The 15,035-nt window shown below is 41.6% G+C and overlaps 1 protein-coding gene and 1 pseudogene across 1 annotated transcript in view; both read right to left on the reverse strand.

Moving 5' to 3' along the window:
• LOC102042603 (E3 ubiquitin-protein ligase KCMF1) overlaps positions 1-14,472 on the reverse strand; it is an 18,751-nt gene extending 4,279 nt beyond the window's left edge. The window contains exons 1-3 of the mRNA XM_014311545.2: positions 14,337-14,472; positions 6,311-6,412; positions 3,628-3,802 (exon numbers count right to left, since the gene is read on the reverse strand). Coding sequence (XP_014167020.2) covers positions 3,628-3,802; positions 6,311-6,412; positions 14,337-14,405 — 346 coding nt within the window. The 5' untranslated portion in view covers positions 14,406-14,472. The remainder of the gene's footprint in view (positions 1-3,627; positions 3,803-6,310; positions 6,413-14,336) is intronic.
• Positions 1,954-3,380, reverse strand: LOC102042440 (annotated as a pseudogene).
• Positions 14,473-15,035: the final 563 nt, after the last annotated feature.

The raw sequence follows: 15,035 nt of genomic DNA on the forward strand, positions 1-15,035 counted from the left end.
ATTTGGCACTGGGGCAAAGCCACATCCAGAGTTCTGTGTTCAGTTTTAGGCTCCCTGGACATGAGACATGGACATAACTGAGCAAATCCAGTGGAGGGCCACCCAGATGTTCAGAAGGCTGGAACATATTACAGGATGAAAAAGTGGAAGAACTGTTTTTGTTCAGACTGGAAAAGAATACTTTGTAAGATATCTTACTGCTGTCTGAATCTACCCAAGTGGAAGATACAGAGAGAACTAAGATAAACACTTATCATTTTTTACTATATGAGTGTAAGATTGATATCTCTAAGATTTTACATTAGCTCATCAAGTCCAACCCCCCTGCCATGGGCAGGGACATCTTTCACTAGATCAGGTTGTTCAAAGTCCCATCCAACCTGACCTTGAACACTTCCAGTGATGGGGCATCTACAACTTCCCTAGGCAACCTGTCCCAGTTACAATGAGTTACCCTCCTTGTAAAAAAAAGTCTTCATTATGTCCAATCTAAACCTATCCTCTTTCAGTTCAAAACTGTTTCCCCTTTTCCTGTCACTACAGGCCTTCATAAAAAAAACCCCAACAACTCTGTCTTTCTTATAAGCCCTCTTTATATCTTGAAAGGTTGCAATAAGGTCTCCCTGGAGCCTTCTCTTCTCCAGGATAAACAACCCAACTCTCTCAGCCTTTCTTCATAGGAGAGGTGTTCCAGCCCTCTGATCATTTTTGTGGCCCTCATCTGGATCCACTCTAACAGGTCCATGTCTTTTTTGTACTGCTGACCCCAGAGCTGGATGCACACTGGATACAGGACCTTGCACTTGGCCTTGTTGAACTTCATGAGGTTCCCATGGCCCCTCTACTCAAGCCTCTCAAGGTCCCTCTGGATGGCATTCCTTCCCTCTAGGAAATCAACTGTTCTACTCAGCTTGGTGTCATCTGTAAACTTGCTGAAAATGTACTCAATCCCTCTGCATCATGGATATTAAATAGTACTAGTCCCAATACAGACCCTCGAGGGACACCACTTGTTACTGATTTCCACTTGGACATTGAGCCATTGACTGAAATTCTTTGGATGCAGTCATCCAGCCAGTTCCTTATCTGTCTAACAATCCACCTGTCAAACCTATCTCTCTCCAATTTAGTGGCAAGAATATTGTGAGGGATAGCATCAAAGGCCTTACAGAAGTCCAGATAGATGACATCCTTAGCCCTCCTGTCTTCTGCTTGCAGTCCCTCCATGACAGAAGGTCAGTAGATTAGTTAGGCATGATTTGCCCTTGCCTAGGGCATGTTGGCTGTGTCTAATCCCTGCTTTCCATATGCCTTGACATAGCTTCCAGTAGGATCTGTTCCATGACCTTACCAGGCACAGAGATGAGGCTGAATGGTTGGGAGTATCCAGGGTTCTCCCTTTTTAAAAAAAATTAATTGGTTGTATATATTAACATGTGTTATAAGATTTTTCCTAAGGAAGCATTACATAATACATGGATACTGTAAAAAGATTGGATTAATTAAAAGTAACAAGCATTAACAGAGATACAAAACTCAACCTAGTCAGACTGAGTGCTGAGCTTGCAATGAACTATCAGCCTTTCCAGTTGAAGCCTTCACAGTGGAAAACACGAGACAGTTAAAAACGTATATAACTTGTTACACAGATTACCTGTAAACAGTTTCTTCCATTGGACACCTGGAATTAGATTCAGTTCCAAACATATATGACAGTTTCCATTCTAAACTAAGAGAAAGGTCTGTTACCATGAAGTGCAACGTGGATGATGTGGGGACACGAGCTCTGAAGTGTGGGATTCAGATACTTATGGGAGATGGGTAGATTTTGGCAGCTGGAGATGGACATTTTTTTAAAATTTTCATTTTAAACACAGAAGAGGGACTGTGTGTTTGAGGGCCCAAGTGTAATATTCATTTGTGAAGGACTGTGCTCAACTCCTCCCTTTCCCCTCAGCAGATACAACTCTCCACAGAAGCCTTCATTCAGTCATTCTTGTCTAATTTGATGGGTTTGGGGAATTCATCCTAAAGCTCCACTTTGGTTTCCTGTTTAAGTGCATTTCATGCAATCATCTGGAAAGTTTTTCCACATTAACGGCCTCCTTGGCACTGATTTCAAAGTAGGGGATGCTGTTTTTACTGTAGCACCAGGCTTGTACCTGTTTTGTGGTGACTTATCTGTTTTCTAGGTCAATCTTTTTTCCCATCACAAAAAAAGGAGTCCTCAGGATCTCTTGGATTGGCCTGAATGAGGAATTAATCCCTTGAGCTGTCTAGGGTTTTAAATGTGTTGGAGGCCATGACAGCAAACACCAGGATGCAGCAGTCTGCTCTCTTGTAGAAGGCAGCTCACAGAGACTGAAATTGTTCTTGGAGTGCTATATCCTACATCTGCATTGTCACTAGTCTGTTATCCACCATGACCTCTTTTGTCAGGAAGCCTGCACCTATCGTAGCTTTGTAGTGGTTACTGAATTTCTTGTTTACATACTGGTTCATGTGTGATGTCTTTCCCATCCCAGAGTCTCCAATAATGATGACTTTTAGTAACACTTTCTTCCTATAAGTCATCTTTTACACTGGTGCATGTGCTGTGGCACCTGGCCTGAGACTTGCTGCCCTTTTACTCTTCTAAAAAATGGGTGTGATGTCTCCCTTTTTCCAATGACTGGGGACTTCACCTGACTGCCATGACTTTTCAGATATCGTGGGGAGTGGTGTGGCAACTAAATCAGTCAATTTGCTCAGGACTCTAGGATGCATCTCATCAGGTCCCATACACTTATGTACATTCAGGTTCCTCAGGTAGTCATGAACCTGATGTTTACTTACAGTGGGAGGGACTTTGCTCCCCTAGTCCCCATCCTGCTGTCCATCCACTCAAAAATTCAAAAATACATTCATGCATGTCATATGAGGAGAGGCTAAGAGACCTAGGACTCTTCAGCCTGTAAAAGAAAAGGCTGAAGGGGGAGGAATCTTAACAGTGTATATAAATACCTGATGGGAGGAAATGAAGAAAAGGAAGCCAGACACTCTATTGCCCACTGACAGGACAAGAGGCAATGGGCAGACATAAACAAAAAATAAATCTATCTGAACACAAGAAAACACTTTTTACTGTGAGGGTGACCAAATTCTGTAACAGGCTGTCCAGAGAGGTTGTGGAGTTCATAGGTAAGAATATTCAAAACCTGACTGGACATGGTCCTGAGCAACCTGCTCTAGGTGGCCTTGCTTGGGGGCAGGGAGGGAGGGAAGTTGGATGGGGTTGTAGTAGGTGATCTTAAAAGGTCCTTTCAAATGTCAACCATTCTTGCATGCCACCTGTGAACAGGTCAGTCATGGGAATGAGCCTAGAAGTCTCTAAAAGCACAAGCAAAAGGGGTAGTGTTTTTCATTTCAGAAGTTCCAGGTTCAATCCCTGTAGACAATCCAATTAAGGGTACTTTTCATCAGTAAATACCCATCAATTGTGACATTGGGAAGCATTAAAAAAAAAACCCCAAACCAACAGAAAAATAAGACAACCATTTTCATCATGGTGTTGCGCAGAGGAAGAGAAACTTTGTTTCAAAGTCTGTTTAAAGACTCTGATCTAAAATCAGTGGTTACAGCTCTTACCAGCTATAGGATCCATGGTTTCTCTATTGCTTGGAGAATATGAACTCTGAGAAGATGAAAGCCCACTGCTGGAACTGCTAGTAAAGTGCATGTTTGATCTACGTGCACGGGGGCCTCCCAAACCTCGGCCTGGATGAAACATTCTACGTACGTGCCGAACGCCACTAGATTCATCATAATCAAGCAGTTAAGAAAAGTCTATTGCTATCAACTATTAAACAGCAACATTTACTAGATTGAATAATTGGGCAACACATTCCTCATTCATAAAACAATGATTCAACTTTATAAGTGAATAATAAATAATTATAGCTATGGTGCCAGTCAGATCTATAGATGTGAACTCAAGGCACCCAGGGCTCCTTGCACCAAATGTATCTTTTCCAGGCTTTTTATAATGTTTACAAAAATCTCAGGATGGATTTTATGCCTTTTGGATTAAAGTTTTTACTAGGTAATGCTACAACTGATGATGCATATTCAGCAGAACATATTGCTGAGTAGACAAGGATTTTAACATCAAAATTGGGAAAGAAAGGTATTTAAGTACTGAAAATTATCTACAAAATTTTATTGCTACTCTTACCACACAAATGTGTTCTCCCAAGACAGTCTAGGTAAAGCTTCCTTTTACCTTAAGAAGCAGTAGTGCAATTAACTACTAAGTTAGGAAATAATGTACTTATACATATACATATAATATTTTTCCAATTTCAAAAATAGTAGCTTTAGCTCACCTTATCTCCAATTTTCTTATTTTCAAAAATAGCATGTTTATCACTTGTATAAAATCTATTATCTGCAGCAGACTGGTGCCCAATGTCTTATTCCACAATGCACAGTTATGGTGTAGAATTCATTTGCTCACAATATCACTGAATTGAAAAATTTAAGACTGAAAAATTAAGATTTCTTTTGGCAAGTAAGAATATCCAATTACTATAATAAATACTTTCAGGAAGAATTGACTCTTTTAAATCTATTATACTATAGAGCATAAAACATTTCACTTGCAGGATTTAGGAGGGGGAGAAAATGTTCCTTGGGACAAAATATAGTTGTCTAGCACAGATTGGTTTGTTCCTCCTCTGAATCTGTTGATACTGGATACTACTAGTGACAGAACATTGTCACTAATATTTTACTGATTGACTGCTTCTCTCAGGTAGTTTGGGAAGCTTTCCATAGCTACATCTGACAGAGAAATGCCCCAATTCTGGTCTTTTTAAAAAGCAAACTTGGAAAATAAGATAACTAGAACATCCTTAATATAAATACTTTGAAAAATTCCAGCCTTGGTCTTATTTCAAAAAGTATCATAGTAGCTTGCTAACTGTACCTTTCAAAGTGTTTTCAAGAAAAATAACATTATTTGAATATACTAGTCAAGAGTATATTAATGTCTCACCCAACTATGCTGGGGTTAAAAAAAGCATTTGGAACTCTTAACTCATTGCAAACATATACTGAAAACAACCAAGCTAGAACCATTTACAAGGTCAAGACTAAAGCCATGTTTTAAACAGTAAAACAGTTGAAAATTGTTTAAGAAAGAAATTGGAATTTAAAGAGCTGTCCAGAGTCCCCAGGGATAAAGGTGGTATCTTGCAACATCTGCACAGAATTCTTCACAAGAAATATGTGCAGCCATTTAAAACAGCTTTAAATACCCTCCTAACTGCTACACAAAAGACTATATCCTTTCCTAAGCTGATAGCAACTGGGCAGGGGGAAATCTCTCCCCTATTTCTTTTTTTTTAGTCTTAGCTGTCAGAAGATGTGAAATAGCACCCAACATGGAACAACTAGTCCAGAAACTCTCAATTTTTGTGAACTTGGCAACACTGATTGCTAAAGTAATGTTGTATGGAAACTTTTACATGCATTTCCTATAATTATTTATATAGACTCTCCCCATCAGTTTTGTGATGACTGACACTGTGGCCTTACTCAGTAACTGAAAAGATTATTCTGATTTCTTTAGCTCTTATGCAGCTAGTAATAGGAGTGTGAAGAAACTGACAGTTTGAGTTCTTCAGTCATTGACAGTAGTTATAGCACTGCAATTTGCAGTTAACAAAGATAGCCCTAATCCCATGGAAGTCTCCTGATAGATCTTCTAGTTATATTTTTTAAAAAGTCAATAAATAAGAGGCTGCAACTACCCTATAGAAATATAGTAATAAAACTAATCAAACATTTAAGATCCCTCAATTTCAAAGTTCAACGTATTCTCTAACACATATGCTTTTAATGAAATCTGCTTTCAGTCTTGTAATTATCTATAAAACACTACTGCATCTGGATTGCTGCTTTCCCAGACACAAAATGGCATCAGAACTAATGGCCAAGAAGGGTAAAAATTGCAGAAAGAAGCAGCTGGGCATCAGAAAGATCTTTAAAAGCTTTCGCTATCAGAAATAAAACAAAAACACATACCCACATTGTCAAGCAACACCTAAAGCCTATTCACAGTCTGATGGAGATTATATATATATATATATATATATATATATATATACACATATAAAAAATTCAGATGTATAGTTCCCCTATAACTAAACACCAATTCTAAAAAAAAAGCTACACTGATGGAGCCACTTGGCTACATAAGTCAGAACAAGTAGTTACAGTTATCATAAGGAACAGTCTATCCCTTTTCCCTCAACTTAAGAAAGGATATTAAATCTCTAGGAGCTCTGTGTTCCAGTGTAAGATGAGCTGCAAAGTCATCTGTGACATGATTAGGATCCCCTCCAGGTAATGCGGCACATATTGGACAGATCTGAAACAACAAAGTGAGAAAAAAAAACCAAACACAGCCAAATTTACACAAATCACAAAACACAATTCAGAGTTGATCACTTGACATGGATTCTTATACTTTAAATATCACATTCTAATCCTACACCTAAACAGCCAGAATTTAAAAGAGTAAATGTGTTCAAACACAGCTGTTAATTGTAGAATCTTTTTAAGTCTCATTTTTCCTTGTAATTATGCTTTTAATAATACCATGGAAACCAAAAAGTAAAATTTTCAAATCCTATCTGCAATGTTTCAGCTTTCAATATTGTCTTTATGTGTCAATTCCAGAACAGACAGTAGGTCTAATTACACAGGATTGCTGCTTGAATGTACCTACATATGACATTATCAAGTTCATTTACTGCTCTTTGACTCCTCAAGCAACTTCTCATTCATCTCATCAGTGAAGTGTAGGAAGGAGAATGAAACCAGATGTGAATATTCATTAAAGTATCCCAACTGAGACCACCCACCGCAATAACACAAGTAGAAATTTGGCAGAGAAACTCCTTATTCCTATCAAGTATTTTGAGAGATAGCATTATGTTTTTGTTTTTCTCTTAAGCTTAAACTCACATTTAAGAAAAGTCTAGGGGCACTTACTGCCATAACAATCTTCATTTATTATTTTGATTTTTCCCCCCAATGACTGCAACCATCTGAGAGAAGCATTCCTTAAAAGTCCTTTGCAACAGTTTTGCAGGCCAGCCTTCAAGCTTGACAGATCATATGTTAATAAGCCAGAAAGGAGAAACTTTGACACAGTATACGCTAGGTTTTAACTACTCTTGCAAGGATATCAACCTGGACTTTGCAACTGATAAGGCTGTAAATTAGTGGGGAGACTCCAGACTGGGAGGGGTGAATCATTAGAACCATACAAACCTATAAGACAAATGCAGGGGGAAGGGAGAGCCAGGAGGAACAAAGGGGAGGGTAGACACAAATGTGTATAAAGTGGACTGGTCACATGTAAAACAGAGGTGGTCAGTATGTTTATTTGACTGAGCCTGATCACCACAGTCTGCCCTGTCTTCCTATATCTTCTTATTAAATTTTAACAATCTCTGCATAATGTCACTGGTCTATCCCATGTGTATGTATGCTGCGAGGACTAAGTGCCAGCTACTGGTGAGACTTGTGTATGTATGAACAAAAATTGGTGCCAGATACTGGAGTCAGACTAGGACTGTAGGTGTCTCTGCGGCCTGTGGTGTCAGCTACTGGAACAAGTATCAGTATCTGGAGGGGCCATAGCTGTTTAGACCTAGGGTGGGTACTACAAACTTTGTGCTTGGAGTGCCTGCAACTGGGGGAGCTGTCATAATTGTATTTGGTGCCAACTACTCCAGTCAGACCAGACGTGCAGGCACCCCGGCCTGTGGTGTTGGCTACTGGACTGAGTGGGGTCTTAAGATCAGCTACCAGAGTGAGTCATGGTCTCTGCCTCCAGCCACTGGGGCAGGAACAGTATGTGTCCCAAAACACAGCTAACAGGAGAAATCAGCATGAGTGAGGGGTCCAGCACTGGTAGCTGAAGCAGGACAACCAGTCACAGCCCATGTGGTGCCTGGTGTCAGCTGCTGGGGAAAAGGGAGTGGTTGCTTGCATCTTCCCCAAACCTGGTGTGCATGTGTATTGGCTAGCAAACTTCAATCTGGACCTAGCAAATGAGTAGAGAAGAGCCTCAAGTCTAGGCAGGAGTATTAAGCAGGCAAGAGTCTGTGCTAGTATGCCCAGGGGGACTTGTGAATGTGGAGCATTTGTGAGATGAGTGCATAAGTGTTTGCTAGTGAGCATCAAGCTGGACTAGCTGGCAAATAGGAGACCTGTGAAGCAGGTAAGAGTGCCTGGAATCCAGGCAGGGGTACTGGACAAAGAGGGCCATGCCAGTACTCAAGGGATCACAGTGAACATATGTGTGCTTGTGAATCTAGAAAGCATCATGTACCTTCACTAGCAGCAACCTTTTATCTCTACCAGATGAAGAGGAATGAGGGAACTTGGCGGCCTATACTTATGTTTTATGCAAGTCCTATGTGTAGGTGCTATTGAAGGCAGCACTGTGTTTGTGGTCATCTGTGTGATGGGCCATGTGTCAGTGTCCTCCGTGAGTGTACAGGTCTCCAAAATATGTGCTCGTCTTGAGTAGTGGCTGAACCTGCAAATGGGAAAGTGGCAGCTGCATCCCTCAGTCTGAACATGGGCTCTATGTCCCCAGGCTGGGCTTCAGCAGCTGAGCAGAAGGGAGTCCTGAGCTGGATAAGGCAGCCATGCTCTTAACATCCCTTAAAATTAACAGATCACCATATTACTTGGAATGAAATCCAGGATATTATTAAAAAGCCTTTAGCTAGTTAGCCTCCAAACATCACACTTGACAGTTTCTGGATCTGTTCCCTTATTACCATCACCTCCCCATGTATGTAGGTATACTGGTTTTGGATGGGATAAAGTTCTTCATAGTAGCCCATATATTGCTATGCTTTGGCTTTGTGACCAAAGGAGTGTTGATAAATACACCAATGTTTTAGCTATTGCTGAACAGTTCTCAAACATCATCAAGACCTTTTGTCTCTCACACTGTTCCAACAGCAGGTAGACTGGGGATGTACAAGTAGCTGGGAGGGGACACAGCTGAGACAGCTGATCCAAACTTACCAAAGGGATATTCCATACCATATGCCATCATGCTTAGCAATGAAAACACAGGGAAGAAAGGAGGATGGTTCAGAGTTACAGTGTTTGTCTTCCCAAGAAATCATTACATGTGATGGAGCCCTGCATTCTTGGAGATGGCTAAACATCCGCCTGCCAATGGGACGGAATGAATTAATTCCTTATTTTGCTTTGCTTGCATAGGCAGATTTTGCTTTCCCTATAATCTCAACCCACAGGTTTTTGCACTTTTACCCTCCTTATTCTCTCCCCCCTCTGCCATCTCATCCCATCCCCCTAGGGGCAGGGGAGAAGTGAGCAAGTAGCTGTGTATGCCGGTTGCCAGCTGGGATTAAACCATGTGGTTCGCAATTTCCTTACCGATAACAGCTGCCCAGGGAATCCTGTTATCATAAAGTCCCTCCCATTTTCTACAAGCCTTCCCACAGCTTGTTGATGGGCCATGTCAACTTATGGGGTATTGTTTTAAAGATGAGTTGATCAAAGGCAAACGTTTTTATTATCTATCTCTAAAATCATCTTCATCCTTGGGAACGGAGATCTTCTTTTCCTGGGGGCACAAGACTACTCTTCTCTCTTTCTCTGTTCAAACTTCTCATGGGATCACAGCTACTTTAACATCTGCTTACTTTAGCATGGAGGCCTTTGCGCAATATCAATTTGAACCCTTCATCTCTCCATAGTTTCATGCATTATAGGGAAAAAGAGTCTTTTCTCCATAGCTTACAAGAGGATTTCAGCTCCAAAATCAAGTTATCTCCTCATCCCTCCCATCTGCGACTTAATTTCTTTCTCACTGACTATGATGCCCTTATGTTGTTCTTTCACATGTTTGCATATTGTTTCTTTCTCTCACTTGAGGGCGGATTGAAGCACTGAAAGAGTTAACATGTTGCTTGGGCCCTTCGAATGGTCACCTGACCCACCGGCTAACTTGTGGCGGGAGCTGCGGCTGGGGCTGTGTCAGGATCGGCTTCATGGTTGGTTTTTGGTTTTCTCTGCATTCAATTCCAGCCTCAGGGCCACTCTGCACGGCTGCAGGGCTGCCTCTGGTCTCAGCCGCTCTGGGGGGGGGGGACCTGATGGCAAGATCTTAACAGCCACGGCAAGATCTTAACAGCCACGGCCAGCCGGACTGGGGCCCTGGCCCAGCCAGGATGGGGCTTGGAGTTCCCCTGACCCCCCATGGCAGAGCCTGCCTGGCCCGGCCCAGGATGGGGTCCAGCGGGCCCAGGGCATGTTACGTTCTTGCCGGCTGGGAAAGAAAAAGGAAGTTCCCGGGTTTCTTTCGTCTTTAACATGTGTTTTTCACAAAGGTGCGTTCAGCTTCTCAGTGGTTCAACAGACTGTCAGTTGCACACAAAGCTTTTGCATCACTTCCCTAAATTCCTCCCATGTCAAACTATGACACACGGCTAGCTCAGCAAAGAGAGGCAGAAGGGCCTTTTGTGTGGTCAGTTCCAGCAAAGGTTTATTGCAGCACACCAAAGGGAAACCAGAGACAAAAGACGAGACCATGTGGTCTCCACAAGGTTAAGTATGGGAGGGCACGGGGGTGGTACAAAGGGCAGGGCAAAGGCCATTGGCCTACAGGGAAGATGGGGCCAGCCACCAGGGATACCACAACCAATGAGGAAACAGGGAAAGGAGAAACTACTAGAATTTTGAATATATGGGAAAAGGAACTGTAGTGATTCATGGTGTCGTGCAAGACTCCATGGGGAAGTCTTTTCTGTCCGCCTAGGTGGGGAAAACTCTATAATAAATTCTTCCAAGGCAAGGCTCTGGGGATTTCCCTGAGAGGGTAGGATTCAGAGGATTCCACAGGAAGGGACTTAAAGATCATCTAGTTCCAACCCCCCTGCCATGGACAGGGATGTCAGTCACTAGATCAGATTACTCAAGACCCCATCCAACCTGGCCTTGAACACTTGCAGGGATGGGGCATCCACAGCCTCTCTGGGCAACCTATTCCAGTGCCTCACCACCCTCTGAGTAAAGAATTTCTTCCTAACATCTAATCTAAACCTGCCTTCTGTCAGTTTAAAACTGTTCCCCCTTGTCCTATCACTATCTATCCATGTAAAAAGTTGCACTCTCTCTCTCTTTTTTAGAAGCCCCCTTCAAGTACTAGAAGGCCTCAATGAGGTCTCCTCTGAGCCTTCTCTTCTTCATACTAAACAATCCCAGCACTTTCAGCCTGTCTTCATAGGAGAGGTGCTCCAGCCTTCAGACCATCTTCGTGGCCTCCTCTGGACCCACTCTAACAGGTCCACGTCTTTCTTGTGTTGAAGACCCCAGACCTGGACACAGTACTCCAGGTGGGGTCTCATGAGGGCAGAGTAGAGAGGGAGAATCCCCTCCCTCGACCTGCTGGCCACACCTCTCTTGATGCAGCACAGGATGTTGTTGGCCTTCTGGGCTATGAGTGCACACTGTTGGCTCATGTCCAGGTCTCCCTGGATGGCATCCCATCCTTCTGTTGTGTCAACTGCACCGCTCAGCTTCGTGTCATCTGCAAACTTGCTGAGGGTGCGCTCGATCTCACTGTCTGTGTCATTGATGAAGATATCAAAGAGCCCTCATCCCAAGACAGAGCCCTGAGGGACATTATTTTTGGCATGCAACCTAGGACTCAAAGGGTTTGAGATAATGACAGATTTGACCAGACCATATTAGAGGAAACATAGAATTATTATAGCTGTTTAACCACTGCTGACCATAATATTAACTTATCTGTTCTCACTATTAGTTTATCTGATCTGTGCCATGCTCCCTTTTTTACTGTACACATTAAAGACTTTTTGGCTTGAGAAGACAACAGGAGCTGTCCCCATGGCCAACAGAGCCAGTTCCAATCAGCTCAAAGGCAGACTTGTCCCTGGCTAAAGCTGAGCCAGTCAGTGAAGGTGGTAGCATCTCTGTAATAATATATTTAAGAAAGTAAAAAAACTGCACAGCAGCAGCTGTGAGAGAGGAGTGAGGAAATATGAGAAAAATAACCCTCCAGACAACAAGGTCAGTGGAGAAGGAGGGGGAAGAGGTGCTATAGGCAGTAGAGATTCCTCTGCAGCCAGTGGAGAAGACCATGGTGACACAGGTTGTCCCCCTCCAGCCCTTGAAGGATCTCACATCAGATCAGGTGAATGTGCTCTGAAGAAAGCTGCAGGAAATGTTGAGGAGCTGAGTAATGCCCCTCTTTATCCTGACCAATTATCATTTTGCCATATTTTCTACCCATCCTGTTGCTGGGGAGGGAGGTGAGAGAGAAGAACTTGATGGGCATCTGGCAGCCAGCCACGGTTGACCCACCCCACTCTGGACCTTTCACTTCAGTCTAGTTGCTGCCTTACTAAATACAAAATGAATCTGCTAAATGTGACTGAGTAGCAGAAAAGTGATGTCTTCATTCTGAAACTTGATTCAAAGGTGATATCTGATTGCATTTCTTACAATTTTCAGACCTGCAACCCTAAAAAAGACTCCTCTGCCTGAATGCTGCTTTTGAAACCCAATATCAACAGTAACTATCATCCATCTGAATATGTCCTGCATTTCTGACTATTATCCTTAATCACTTGATGGAGAAATAATAATTACTCCAGTTTTAAATCTAAAAATGAAAACTATATAGACCAATAATTCATATGTTTTTAGGGAAGACCAAGACACTTGAGTCTCAGAACAGACTGACCAGTTGTGAGAGACTGGAGGACATTGCTGGCTCAAAACATTTTGGGTGTGTGTGTGAGGAGAAGGAACAGGTCGGGCCTTGCCTTTGGTGAGGTGATGCACTGCCCCGCACACCCCACTCTCCCTGGGCCTGTATCCCAGCCCCATAATGGCTGCCAATCACTCACACACTGGAGGCAATGCTCCACATCTCATCCCTGGAGCCTCAATGTTATTGAGTGTTGCTCTAAACTTTTACCAAAGTTCCCTGATTTTGTGAAGTTGTCAGTAACGTTTTTTGTTGTTGTTGTTGTTTTGACCTCTTGAGAATATCTTGATGGTATTTCTCCTGTGCATCTAACTCAGAGTACATGAAAAACCGTAAGCCCTTTTAAGAGGCTCGTCAAGAGAGTTTTTGGGGGGTCTTACACCAGTTTTAATTCTTCTACTACTCCTTGATATAAGGCCCTTAGCAGGTGCTAAGGGGAGAGATTGTCCTTCTCCCATATAAGTTCTCAAAAAAAAATTTCTTCAAGCATGCACATATCTATAGGGATCTACAACAAAAATAACTAGACAACAGTTCCCTGAATGTCCTTCTGTAATCATACATTCCTCAGGCATAAACAGTATTCACACACAAATATGAATATATTCCCTACTGCTGGAAAGATACCCAAATTTCTTGGTCAAGAATTTAACTTAGGATTGATAACACACATAACTGTTGAATTAGTGAAGTGGGTGTTAAAAATAAGTACAAAACATACACCTGCACCATAAAGGGAAATCTAAAAACAAGGTCACGAACTTTCCTAAAAAGAAAATTGTCTGAAAAAAAAGCAGTGCAAGCATGTATTTTCTCAACACTGTAATGAGGGTTGAGAACAAACTATTTCTAAGAGTATCAAAATCCAAGTTATTTATTATTTTATTGTTTCAATAGCAAAGAAGTCACCTTGCATTTCAGAAAAATTTCAGACCTTCTGGCACAAGAAACAGTAACATCGAGATGTAGACTTGAGGAGAATGCTTACTGACAAAACCAAAAGTAAAATACTGTTGCCGTAGGCTATTTATATGGTATGTAATTGCTCTGCATCAATGGCCACTGTTGAAATCATCAGAAAAAATCAAGTGGAAGGGTTGAGGGAAACAGCAGGGGCCACTTTATTAAAAACCCCTAATATACTGAAAATCAGTATATCAATATTTTTAAAAGTTTTTATTTTTACAAAGGTTTAACCTTTTCTGTAACATCAGGATTTAGTGGCCTGCACAACAAGGACACAGGGACTCGGCTGCATAACTGACTCAGACTGATGAGGGAGTGTTGTGAGAAATTCTAGAGAGAGGTAAAGGTGATGATGTAGGCACTGTTAATAGCTCAAGGAGTCAATAGGGAAAACACCAGCATAGTGTGTATGTATGATACATACCTTCCTGGTCAGCATTCAAATTACCACATACTTCAAGAAAAAAAGACCTTATTTTCTGGATATTTTCATATACTTTCACTGTAATTTCAAAACAACGCTGAAGCAGCTTACCACCTCTGTTGATGTTTCTGCATGTTCAGAAGCAACATGTTCCTGAAGAGATGTTTCTGTATAACCCATCTTTCCACAATAAGGACAAGTAAAGGACTGTGGCTGCTCTACAGAGAAAGCTTCTCCACCATAATACAAATCTGGAAAAAGATGATATTTTAGGAATGGCTCTTTTCAAGCAGGATAGTTCATTATTTATATAACTTCTGTATATATACACTTGCGTACATGTAATCACTGGCAATTTCATTAACTAATTAATCAAAATAAACACTTTCCTTCTGCACTAAGTGTAAATGTCAATACTATAAAGCTGTTCAATGACTCAACTTCCAAAAAAAATAAACAGACTATATGATTTTTACACTAGCAAACAACATGGCTCTTCCTGAATATTAGAAAACTAAGTCTGATGGTGCTGGTGAACCATCATTTTTCTCCCCATCCTTGTTTTTACCATAGGTGAGCTTGCATTACAGGTAAAATCACTGTAGATGCATTGTGCTCTCACAGCAAATCTATGTTAAATACTGTAATTCAAAATGACTCGGTGACACCAGCACTTCATATGTTGATACTGGTGCCATAGCTGAACCAGTGTTTAACAATATGGGGAGCTAATCCCTGGCTAAATGAATCATCTTCTAATAGTAAAGACTCAAGCTAAAATGTAGTCAATCTATCCAAACTTCAAACTTG

The sequence above is a fragment of the Geospiza fortis genome, unplaced genomic scaffold, assembly GCF_000277835.1.
Source record: "Geospiza fortis unplaced genomic scaffold, GeoFor_1.0 scaffold585, whole genome shotgun sequence".
Taxonomy (NCBI): Eukaryota; Metazoa; Chordata; class Aves; order Passeriformes; family Thraupidae; genus Geospiza; species Geospiza fortis.